The sequence below is a fragment of the Onychomys torridus genome, chromosome 20 (genome assembly GCF_903995425.1).
Source record: "Onychomys torridus chromosome 20, mOncTor1.1, whole genome shotgun sequence".
Taxonomy (NCBI): domain Eukaryota; kingdom Metazoa; phylum Chordata; class Mammalia; order Rodentia; family Cricetidae; genus Onychomys; species Onychomys torridus.
Window position 1 is genome coordinate 36,725,221 of NC_050462.1, and position 12,063 is coordinate 36,737,283.

A 12,063-nucleotide genomic window follows, 5' to 3' on the forward strand; every position below is an offset into this window, starting at 1 on the left:
TGATTTTTCCCCCCTCTGGTTGTTTATTTACTATAGACTTTGAAAACTCCATCACAAGTAGTAGCATTATGGATGTTATCAACGATCACTTTGGGAGGGTCCAGCCCACTGGGACGATGTCAGGTGGACCTGGGTTGTATAAGCAGGCCAGTAAGCAGCATTCCTTTGGTTCTTACCTCCAGGCTCCTGCCCTGGCTTCCTTCCTAGTGAACTACAAGCTGTAAGATGAGTTCAAACCTTTCTTCTTCCCCAAGTTGCTTCTGGTCATAGAGTCTATCACAACAATAGAAAATAAACTGAGACAGCCTGGAAGATGTGTAGTTCAATGGTGAGGGTTATATATATATTTTTTGTTTGTTTGTTTGTTTGTTTGTTTGCTTGTTTGTTTTTTGAGGCAGGGTTTCTCTGTGTAGTTTTGGTGCCTCTCCTGGATCTCACTCTGTAGACCAGGCTGGCCTCGAACTCACAGAGATCCACCTCCCGAGTGCTGGGATTAAAGGTGTGGGTCACCACCGCCCGGCAGGGTTCCATATTTATAAAAACAAAACCCAACAGTAAAATTTGCCTTTCCAAATGTCACTTCCCAGATTTTTTTTTTCTTCCTATTTACTGTTCTGCATTCTCATGTAGGCAGTGTGGCGTCGGATAATTCAGCTCTTTGGGGATTTAGGCAGAACTAATGCTTATTCCAGGTGAAGTATCTAACTGATTTGAAGTGTGTGTTAGACTGCTCATATGATCAGCCTGTTCTCTGTCTCCCTTTGGCCTAATGGGACCAGATACCCTGCGTTCTTGTCATGGTTCTCACTCTGCAAAACCTGCTCAACGCTGAAAGTCTTCTGACTAAATTTACCGCGTGTACGTCTCTCCCCTGTGCCTTAGGCCCTCTTGCTTCTTCCTTAGAATGGTCCTGATCTTGTAATGTGCTTGGCAATGGTAATTTATTAGCAGTGGTTTATTGGAATCCTGCTATGCCAGAAGCTAGGTAAGACAGTCCAGAGGACTCAGGGGTCAAGAAGAAAACAGTTAGGATCCCTACTCGGAAGGCTTCAGCCGAATGGGCAGGGGTGGTTAATTCAGAGACTGTAGCCTGTTTTAGTAACAGAGAAGTCCAATGTAATGGGGCCGCAGCCCAGACCTGGAGGCCAGAGAAAGCATGGTAGATAGCGTAATATTTAGGCCAACATTTGAACAAGAAGGACTACGCAATCAGACAAATGGATTAACCCTGCATCAACCTAAATGGGCAGACTTATGGCTGCCGCCACCCTCAGCTGCCTTACGGCATAGTTTTTGTTTGGTTTGTTTTGTTCATTTGTTTGTTGAGATACAGTCTCGCTATGCTGTCCTGTCTGGTCTAGAACTCGCTCTGTAGACCAGGTTGGCCTTGGACTCACAGAGACCTGCCCGCCTCTGCCTCGGAGTATTGGGATTAAAGATATGTGCTACCACACCCAGGGTGCAGTTTAAAAACAACTCTGCCTGGTTCAAGTTTTCTCCTCCCTTTCATTCATTCATATTCTCTCATTCTCTCTCTCTCTCTCTCTCTCTCTCTCTCTCTCTCTCTCTCTCTCTCTCTCTCTCTCATTCTCTCTCACACACACATTCTCTCTCATTCTCTCTCTCCTCTCCTCTCCCTTTTCTGCTCTCTCTCCCTCCTCCTTCCCACTTGCTCTCTCACTGGTACCTGTCATGGAGATTCTTTCAAAATTTTCCACTGCTTCTAAGCATTCTTTGTAGAATGAGACTCAGACTCAGTTTTACCTGTCTGACCAGCTCCCACTGGGCTGAGTTGAACTAAACTGATCAGGAATTTGTTTTCTGCTTTCTGAGTTGAATCAGGGCCAGCATGGCAGTGGGGCTTGGGAGGGGGGCATTGTCCCTGAGTCCCTGTGTGTCTCAGGCTTGCCATCATTCTTGGGGACCCTAGTGAGCCGTCTGCAGTCTCTAGCAAGTTAGTGTGGAGAAAAGCTGGTTAAGCTGAGGGGCGCACCCGAGGTTTCATACTCCAAGCCTTAAACTTAAAGAAGAAAAGGAAGTTTATACATAAAACATGAATGAGTATTTGAGGCATTTATATTCAGGCTGGGAAGAATACATTTGAATAATATTTGTCATAAATCACAGGCAGCAAATATGGCCCAATAAAGAAAATAACCAGAGGAATTTGTTTAACTCCCTCTGAGACATCGTGTGTGTTTGCCTTTTAAACTAACTGGTGCATGGTTGTTTCTTTGTATTCATGAGACTTTTTTTTTTAACCTTCTGTAGTTAAGCATTAGGAATTTATTTTGGAATATTAAGACAGATACTTCTCTGGTTACAGACGGATTTCCTCTGAAAGAAACGTTATTTTATTATTTTATGAAGACAATGTGGGTTTTCTCCAGTTTCAAACGTGATACTAGAAAAATAAGCATTGAGAAGCAATCCAGGAACTATCACCCAGAATGGCTGTTATTAATATTTCCAGAATCTTTCTAGAAATTCATATCTTTCTGCGGTAAAATAATAGGAGAAAGTGGACTGGAGAGATGGCTCAGAGGTTAAGAGCACCGACTGCTCTTCCAGAGGTCCTGAGTTCAATTCCCAGCACCCACATGGTGGCTCACAACCATCTGTAATGAGATCTGGCGCCCTCTTCTGGCCTGCAGGCATACATGCTATATACATAATAAATAAATAAATCTTAAATTAAAAAAAAAGAATAGGAGAAATTAAAATAATCTGGCAGGGGAGGTGGGAGGAAGCTGGAGAGATGGCTCAGCAGTTAAGAGCACTGGCTGCTCTTCAAGAGGACCTGGGTTCAGTTCCCAGCACCTAATGGCAACTCACAATTGTCTGCAAGTCCAGTTCCAGGGGACCTGATGGCCTTCTCTGGCCCCACCTGCCATGTACATGTGCACAGATATGCATGCAAGAAAACAGCCATACACAGAGAACAAAATTTTAAAATTAAACAAAAAGTTTAGAAATCTAGAATAAAATGTGTGGCATGTTCGGTATGTAAAGTGCATGAAATTTAGTCAAATCTGATGTATTAACCAGAGAATAAAACTGAAGTAAAACTAGATAGGGAGGTTGATATTCTGGACTTTTTTTTTCTTTTTTTAAAGTTTCTTTATTATATGTTATTTATTGTGTGTACTTGAGATACCGGGGTGTGTGTGTGTGTGTGTGTGTGTGTGTGTGTGTGTGTGTGTGTGTGTTTGGGCATATACATGTCACAGGCTTACATGTGGAGGTCAGAGGACAACCTGCTGGAATCAATTGGTTTTACTTTAATTTTTTTCTGTTTTTTTTTGGGGGGGGGGAGGAGGGAGGGTTTCAAGACAGGGTTTCTCTGTGTAGCTTTGGAGCCTGTCCTGGAACTCACTCTGTAGCCCAGGCTGGCCTTGAACTCACAGAGATCCACCTGCCTCTGCCTCCCCAGTGCTGGGATTAAAGGCGTGCACCGCCACTGCTGCCACCACCACCACCCGGCTAATTTTTAATTGTTAATTATTAGTTTTATTTTGTATCTGGGTCTTTTGCCTGCATGTTTGTGTGCCACATTAGTGCTTGGTGCCAACAGAAGCCCAAAGAGGGCACTGGACCCTGGCAATGGAGTTACAGATGATTATGAGCTGCCATGTAGGATTCGAACCCGGGTCCTCTGGAAGAGCAGCCCAGGGCTCTTTATTGATCCCTCTCTCCAGCCAGAAGTTTTACTTTCCATGTAAATGAGAAAGTGAGCGTATTTGAAGAAAATGGAAATAACAGCATATAACACATTCAGAACGGCAAAAACTGAATGGTATGTGGATGATACACAAATAATAAAGATATTATTTGCCATGGCCATGAGAATGCAAAAATCAGAAATATACAGAAAAAAAGCACAGATGGACAAAGGCAGAGGCCACCAAAGGAGACTGCAGAACTCTGAAAGCCCCTTCAACCCTGCGATCAATTAATGAAATTAACCGCATTAAAACCCAGTGTCTAACACGGCGCCAGGTTTCATGTGTGCCAACGTTCTTGTCTCTTGGAGGGCAGAGGAATGACCACCGTGACAAGAACTGTCACTCTAATTCTTCTTGAAGTCTAAATCGTTCTGGGTTCACTCAGTCACACACATACAAAGAGCAGATAATTTACACACAGGGCCCTGGGCTGTCACAGAGGAATCCTTTTCAGCCTTCTGCTGGAAGCTGGCACTTGTCACTGCCCGAAGGTTTGAAATTCAATGGTTTCACCTGGTGGTAGCACGTGTCTTTAATCCCAGCTCTCGAGTGGCAGAGGCAGACGGATCTCTGTAAGTTCGAGGCTATAGAGTGAGCTCAGGACAGCCAAGGCTGTTACACAAAGAAACCTTGTCTCAGAAGGAAGGAAGGAAGGAAGGAAGGAAGGAAGGAAGGAAGGAAGGAAGGAAGGAAGGAAGGAAGGAAGGAAGGAAGGAAGGAAGAGAAAGAAAAGGAAAAATTAAAGAAAAGGAAAAAGAGAACCAATGATCTCACAAATGATTTTTTGTTTTGTTTTGTTTTGTTTGTTTTTCAAGACAGGGTTTCTCTGTGTAGCTTTGTGCCTTTTCCTGGATCTCGCTCTGTAGCCCAGGCTGGCCTCGAACTCACAGAGATCCACCTGCCTCTGCCTCCGAGTGCTGGGATTAAAGGCGTGCGCCACAAATAGATTTTGATCTAAGATAGCAAATGTGGAGACCCCTACAGGAGGAGCTGTGCTTTGGGGAACTCTTTCCTTATTATTTCTGACTTTTGCACACAGACCGTGGGGCGAGAGTTGCTGCTCCACCTGATCGACTATCTGGTGACCAGTCACGGGAAAGATGCCGAAATCACACACCTCATCAACAGCACCCGGATCCACATCATGCCTTCCATGAACCCAGATGGATTTGAAGCCGTCAAGAAGCCCGACTGTTACTATAGTAACGGAAGGTAATGAGGGCTTGCTCTCCCATCAGGCATCCCACCGGCCCTGGTGGAGTCACCCCCACCCAGTAAAGCACCCCAGAGCCAGTGTTTGTCACAGGTGCCCTGAGGCTCTTCAGGCCTCCATCATGCAGGACAGTACATGGTGCCTCCCTAGTCCCTCAGCCTCTACTGACCTCTCCTCGCCCTCCCTGCTTCGTTCAGCCTCTCTGATCTTTCTCCTGGAACTTTCGGGTGCTTTCCACTCTTCACCCCCATCAACTGCCCAGACAGCATTCCTATAAAGACGCTTCCCCAAACATGTAGCATGTATTCAGCAGTCTCCTGTGTGCTTTCTGACCTTGACACTACACCTTCGTGGTACAATGGGTTTTTTTTGTTGTTGTTGTTTTTTCGAGACAGGGTTTCTCTGTACCTTCGGAGCCTGTCCTGGACTAGCTCTGTAGACCAGGCTGGCCTCAAACTCACAGAGATCCACCTGCCTCTGCCTCCCCAGGGCTGGGATTACAGGCATGTGCCACCACCGCCCGGCCCAATTTTTAATATATTATGTTTATTTATTTATTTGTGGGGCGTGATCTAGGATCTGCCATGGTGGGCATGGAGAGATCAGAGAATAACGTATGGGAGGTGGTTCTTCCTTTCACTATGTGGGTGGGTCCTGGGGAGCAAATTCAGGTCACTGGGCTTGGCATCAGGCACTTGCCCTGTTAGCCCATCTCATGGGCCCCTAAAGTCTAATTTCTTCTTAGATATCTTTCTCTCCCCTAAGCTGCAAGCTACGAAGGGCAGTTTATCATTGTGTTTCTCGTCGTTAGCTCGGCATTGGCCTAGCATAATGGTTCTCAAACTTCCAAATGCCCCTTAATCCAGCTCCTCGTGTTGTGCTGACCCCCAACCATAAAATTATCTAGTTGCTACGTCATCACTGTAATTTTGCTACTGTTATGAATCATAATGGACATATCTGCTATTCAGGATATCTGATATGCTACCCCTGGGAAAAGACTGTTTGATCTCCCCAAGTGTGTCGCCACCCACAGGTTCAGATCCAATGCCTAAGCATCATACACAGACCCTCCAAAATTACCCATTGGTTTATTAATCTAATCCCCTAAGAAGCGTGGGTGTTATGGCACGGTCTAATAGCGTATTTTGTTTCAAAGTGCCTCGGGGAGTTTTAGAGTTTCTCTGTGCTTAATAGACAACATGCATTTGCACAGTTTATGAATTTGTTGAGTTTGCCAAATATAAATAAGTAAACTCTCATTACTGGAGCCCCTTCATCTTTAGCTTTTTAGCAGAGCTAATCATGGTCACACCAACGTTCTGAGCCATGTTCATATAAAGTGACCAGTTTCTGCCCTCGGGTGCAGGGTAAGGAACCACTGCCAAGCGTGGTGACCAGAGCCGTTTTATTGACTGTTGGTTCTAGAAGTCCCGAATTTAAGAGGGGCAAAGCAGGCTGGATGTCAGTCCCTGCTTCATCTGGGGCCTCAGCTCAGGTCCAACTGAGACAGCTAGCCTGGGGCCGTGTGTCTAGCATTGAATTCTGGCTGTCACCTGTGTTCCTCATTGTTCTGCACAGCCCACGTGTGGCTACCAGTGGTGCCTCAGTGTCTAAAAGGCAGTGTTCCAAGAACAAAAAGTCCCAGAGTGCAGACAATTGTCCTACCTTCTGCTGGTGTCACAGTAGCTCATGTCCCATCGGGAAAGCAAATCACACAGTAGGGGATGGGAACTCTAGGTCCCCACATCAATCATCCGCTGCGCTTGCATGCACATCTGGGAAACACCTGGAACCTAAGTCTCAGGTCTGCGCACAGCAAGACCCACTCCCCCACACCCACACCCCCCAATAAACAAAATCCTTTCTTTTAAAGGGAAAATTACAACAATTATGACCTGAACAGAAACTTCCCCGATGCCTTTGAAAACAATAACGTGTCGAAGCAGCCTGAGACTCTGGCAGTCATGAAGTGGCTGAAAACCGAGACTTTTGTCCTCTCTGCGAATCTCCATGGGGGTGCCCTGGTGGCCAGCTACCCCTTCGATAATGGCGTGCAAGGTGGGTGATGTGCCCCCTCCCCCCCTGCAACCCTGCTCTGGCAGACCTGAGCTGCAAGCACTCCACCCACCCCCCTGGAGCAGAATGAACCCTGCAAACCTCTGGCTGGCCAGAAAAAGAGCCTTGCTGTCCCCAACCCTGAGCAATCCTTCCTGTCATTGGGTTTTTGTTGTTTGTTTGTTTTGTTTGTTTGTTTGTTTGTGGAAGAAAAGGAGTAAGAATGAATCTCATGTGTACCAGGGCGCCTGAAACAGACTATGTAGCTGAGAGTGGCCTTGAACTTCTGACCCTCACAGGCATGCACCACCAGGCCTGATTTATGAAATACCGGGGCTCAAACCCAGGGCTTCATGCATGCTAGGCAAGCACTGTGCAGCCTGAATGACATGGCCAGCTCGTCCTATAATTCTTAAACAGTGGATGGGCAGTGTGGCTTGAAATGACAGCCAGTAACAAGATATCCGTGGGTAAAAATTCTACAGCCAGAGGTAGGTTGCTTCACAGACGTAGGTCAAGTGGCTAAAAGAAAATAAATGCAGAATGGTTTGCCTTTTTTTTTTTTTTTTTTTTAATCTCATGAACAGTGTTGACTCTAGTGGTTCTCAATCTGTGGGTGGCGACCCCTTCGTAGGTCCAACGACCTTTTCACGGGGATGCATATCAGATACCCTGCATATCAAATATTCACATTATGATGCATAATAGTAGCAAAATTACAGTTATGAAGTAGCAACAGATATAATTTTATGGTTGGGGGGTCATCACAGCATGACGAACTATATTAAAGGGTCACAGCAGGGCTGGAGAGATGGCTCAGAGGTTAAGAGCACTGACTGCTCTTCCAGAGGTCCTGAGTTCAATTCCCAGCAACTATATGGTGGCTCCCAACCATCTGTAATGAGATCTGGTGCCCTCTTCTGGCCTGCAGTCATACATGCTATATACATAATAAATAAATAAATCTTTAAAAATAAAAAAATAATGGGTCACAGCATTAGGGAGGTTGAGAACCCTGCCTTAGAGTCTGTTGAATGAGATGTGTTTTAAGTGTAAGGGCCAGGCATGGTGGCGCACACCTTTAATCCCAGCACTCGAGAGGAAGAGACAGGCAGATCTCTGTGAGTTCAAGGCCAGCCTGGTCTACAGAGCGAGATCTAGGACAGCCAGAATTACATAAAGACCTGTTTCAAAAAACAAACAACTAAAAAGAATTGAAAGTGTGACAGCAGCACCCATTACCCCCTAGATGCACCTAAGGAGAGTTGCTGAACTCCAGAAAGTGACGAGTATGATGAAGAAGTGACTTCATTTTTAGACTATTTTGTGAGATGACACCCTTGTTGTTTCAAAAGTAGAAAGAAGATGGGGGGTGGCATATCTTAGTTAGGGTTCCTATTGCTGTGAAGAGACACCATGACCACAGCAACTCTTAGAAAGGAAAACATTTCATTGTGGCTGGCTTTCAGTTCAGAGGTTCAGTCCATTATCATCATGGCGGGAAGCATGGCTGCAAGCAGGCCGACACGGTGCTGGAGAAAGAGCTGAGAGTCCGACATCTTGACCCACAGGAAGTGAACTGAGTGTCACACTAAGCATATAGCTTGAGCAAAAGAAACCTCAAAGCCCGCCCCCGCAGTGACACACTTCCTCCAACAAGGCCACGCCTCCTAGTAGTGCCGCTCCCTCTGGGCTTATGCAGGCCCATGACATCCTGAAGGTGTTCAGAAGAGGGGAAGGAGGCTGTCTGGGGTGCTGTGATGGTGTCTGTGACTGTGTTGACTGATGTGTGCTGTGCATGCCCCTTTATCTTTCTAACGCAGCTACGGGGACGCTGCTGTCCCGAAGCCTAACTCCAGATGACGATGTCTTTCAACACCTCGCCTATACCTATGCTTCCCGGAACCCCAATATGACGAAGGGGGATCAGTGTAAAAACAAAAGGAACTTCCCCAATGGAATCACGAATGGGTACTCCTGGTATCCCCTGCAAGGTGAGCTCCTCCTCTTCCCTATACCAGCATGTTGCCTTTGGCTGCAAGTACCAGCTAGTGTCAAAAGATCTTTAAGGCACAAGGCAGTCCCTCAGTCGGTCTCCATCCCATAATTTCAAAAGCGCAGTGGAGATGACCAGCAGTTCTGGAGGTTGTGCAGACACAGGCCTCACTGCCTACGGCCTCCTTCACTCACTCAGATGTTTGTTTGTTGACTCTGTGGCTCAGCAGGTACTGGCCGTTCTTCCAGAGTCCAGAGTTCAATTCCCAGCAGCCACAGGGTGGCTCACAACCATCTGTAATGAGATCTGGCGCCCTCTTCTGGCCTGCAGGCATATGTGCAGGCAGAACACTGTATACATAATAAGTAAATTTAAAAAAAAAAAAAAAGGTACATGTGTTGGGAAGGGGTCTACAGCCATAGCTGACACCAGCAGGGGGCTGTGCAGATCTTGGAGGAAAGTGGTACTTAGGTCCCTCTTATAAGGTCTTATAAGGACAGCTGCTGCCAGGCTGCCACTGATTATGACCATGCAGCAGTGGAGCCCATGTGGGCTAGCTAGTCTCTTTCCAACTTTAATAAATGAAGTTGGATATCGTGAAGAAATGCTCTTCAGGCAGGACCAAGGAGTGGGGTTCTGTTTTCCCACCCTTGAATAAGATGGCCAGACAAAGGAGGGGTGATGATGGAGGAGGAAGGGAGGCTATTTCTCTGGTTCGTCCTGTTTTGTCTTCTTGGCAGTATTGGGGAGTGAAGCCAGGGATTTGCATGTGCAAATGCAAATCTGAAGTGCTCTGTCGCTGAACTACCCCCAGCCCCGCGTTTTACTTCTATTTGGAGACAGGGGCTTCTATACTACATTGCCCAGGCTGGCTTTGAACTTTCAAATCCCCTGCCTAGGCCTCCCAAGCAGCTGGAATTTACAGGCCTGCACCCTAACTAAGGCTTAGCTCACACTTAGCAGAAAGAGTGACGTCAACAGAAGTCCAGGGGTGTATAGGAACTGGTCCCAGTCTAGATACTGAAAAACACCAGGAAGGATGCAGGGAGAGAGCTTCCTCATTCTAGAGAGGAGCAGCCCTTCCTCCCAGACTAGCCAGCCTGGTCCGCCGACAGCAAGCTGCAGCCTGCATTTCTGCGCACAGGCCATTTCCACAGGCGCCTTCCCCAGCTGTCACTTGGGGTGCATGGGCTGTCTAGTAATCTAGCACAAACTGGTACTTTTGTGTCTGGGTGGCCCACTGCCAATTTTCCAGACGAAGTAAATAAGCATAGACCAGAATTGATGGTGTTCAGGCAGTGGGCTCAGCTAGACACGGAGGCACCCTAAAATTCATCCCGCTGCCGGAGATCTGCTCCCACCCACCTCAGGTCACCAGCAGAGTCCTGGACCTCCCTCTTCGTCTCTACAAAGGACCTTCTGTTCTGTGGCACAACTGTCCTTCATGGCCACTGTGACTGCCAAGACAAAAATCCAGATGTGTGGAAATTCCCAAAGTGGTTGTGAGTTATTTGCGAGTGTGTGTGTGTGTGTGTGTGTGTGTGTGTGTGTGTGTGTGTGTGAAAATGGATTCAGAGAAGGATAAAGAATCCATAAGGTTATAAAAAGGAAAATTGAAAGTACAAAGGAATTCTTTGTCAGTAGAATCTGGGTCTATATAGATTACTTAACATTTTGACATTGTCTTTTCAGTTTTTAAAAAAGACTTATTTATGTGTTCATTTTGTGTATGTGAGTCTTTTCCCTGCATACATGTCTGGGAACCACCTGTGTGCTGTGCCACAGAGGCCAGAAGAGGGCATCAGCTCCCCAGGAGCTGGAGTTACAGAGTGTTGTGAACTGCCGTGTGGGTGCTGGGACCCAAACCTGGGTCCTCTGTCATTGCAGACAGTACTCTTACCATGCCCCCCCACACACACACACCACAGCCATCTCTCCATCCCTTGACCATTTTGTTGAAACTGAACTTCTCCAATACCTGGCGGAACTTTTTTGCATTTTTCTCAGGCAGATACTGTAGCAATTGCTTTTTTTTTTTTGAGCTGAGGATCGAACCCAGGGCCTTGCACTTGCTAAGCAAGCGCTCTACCACTGAGCTAAATCCCCAACCCAGCAATTGCTTTTATAGTCACTGAGAATGACAGATGCATCTTGGAGGAAGGAGGCGTTCCTTCAGCTCAGGCTGGCATGATGGGTTGGGGCGGGGGTGGGGCCATTGGCAGATCAAGAAGCAGAGGCCACTAGCCAGACCCAGGACAGATGTCACCCTGCCTCTGCCAGGACCAACCATGAGCCTGCAGGAGGGCACTTCATATTCCAACCAGACCAGGCATCAGGTGTAAGAAGGTAAAATCCACTTCCTTCAAAGCCACTAGAGGGCTGGTGATGTGGCTCAGTGGTGGGCCACTTAACCAGGATGATTTCAGTACAGTACAGGAGAAAGAGAAGAAAAAGAAAACGTGCTGCATTTCATCAAATCTAAGATGTCCATTCCTATAAAATACAACATGCCACCAGGGAAGACGATTCTAAAATCTCCTCAGTTAAATACAGGTTTTTCAGGCAAAAAAAAACTTTAAGACACATAAATCCAGAGATGTCCCATATGAAACTTCACGCCAAACAAAATGTGCTCTAATTATAACCTTTCGAAAGTAGGGTCTCCTAATGTCAAAAAATTGGAAAGAGACCATGATCAGTGAGTGACAGCTGGAAGCCACAGGGACCTGAGTCTGAGCCCTTCTAGAACCAACAGGGTCCTTTCTCTGAGCCTCAGAAACATTTTGTCGTGACGAGGGCCAAAGCCACAGGGCTCCTGCAAAATGGCTGCATCCTGGTCTCTGCCACCCACAGGCAAGGTCCCTGGACCTGCGTGACTTAATATCTATGGCTGCTGCCCTGAAGAAGGGACTGCTGTCCCAATTGGATGAGGTGATATAGAGGTCTTTGGAAAGAATCGAAAACACTGAATATTCAGTAAATATTAGATATTATTATTTCCTCTAAATCTAGTGTCCTTGGATTTAGTTCATGGATTTTATAGCTTACAGAGATATTTTATGAAGATTGTG

The 12,063-nt window shown here is 46.5% G+C and overlaps 1 protein-coding gene and 1 long non-coding RNA gene across 4 annotated transcripts in view; one reads left to right on the forward strand and one right to left on the reverse strand.

Moving 5' to 3' along the window:
• Cpm (carboxypeptidase M) overlaps nucleotides 1-12,063 on the forward strand; it is a 62,080-nt gene that overhangs the window by 40,561 nt on the left and 9,456 nt on the right. For all 3 annotated transcript variants that reach the window (XM_036170088.1, XM_036170087.1, XM_036170089.1), the window contains exons 4-6: nucleotides 4,765-4,937; nucleotides 6,815-6,999; nucleotides 8,820-8,990. In XM_036170088.1, the coding sequence (XP_036025981.1) occupies nucleotides 4,765-4,937; nucleotides 6,815-6,999; nucleotides 8,820-8,990 (529 nt within the window). The remainder of the gene's footprint in view (nucleotides 1-4,764; nucleotides 4,938-6,814; nucleotides 7,000-8,819; nucleotides 8,991-12,063) is intronic.
• Nucleotides 1-12,063, reverse strand: part of LOC118571165 — a 32,747-nt gene that overhangs the window by 18,674 nt on the left and 2,010 nt on the right. The window lies entirely within an intron of this gene.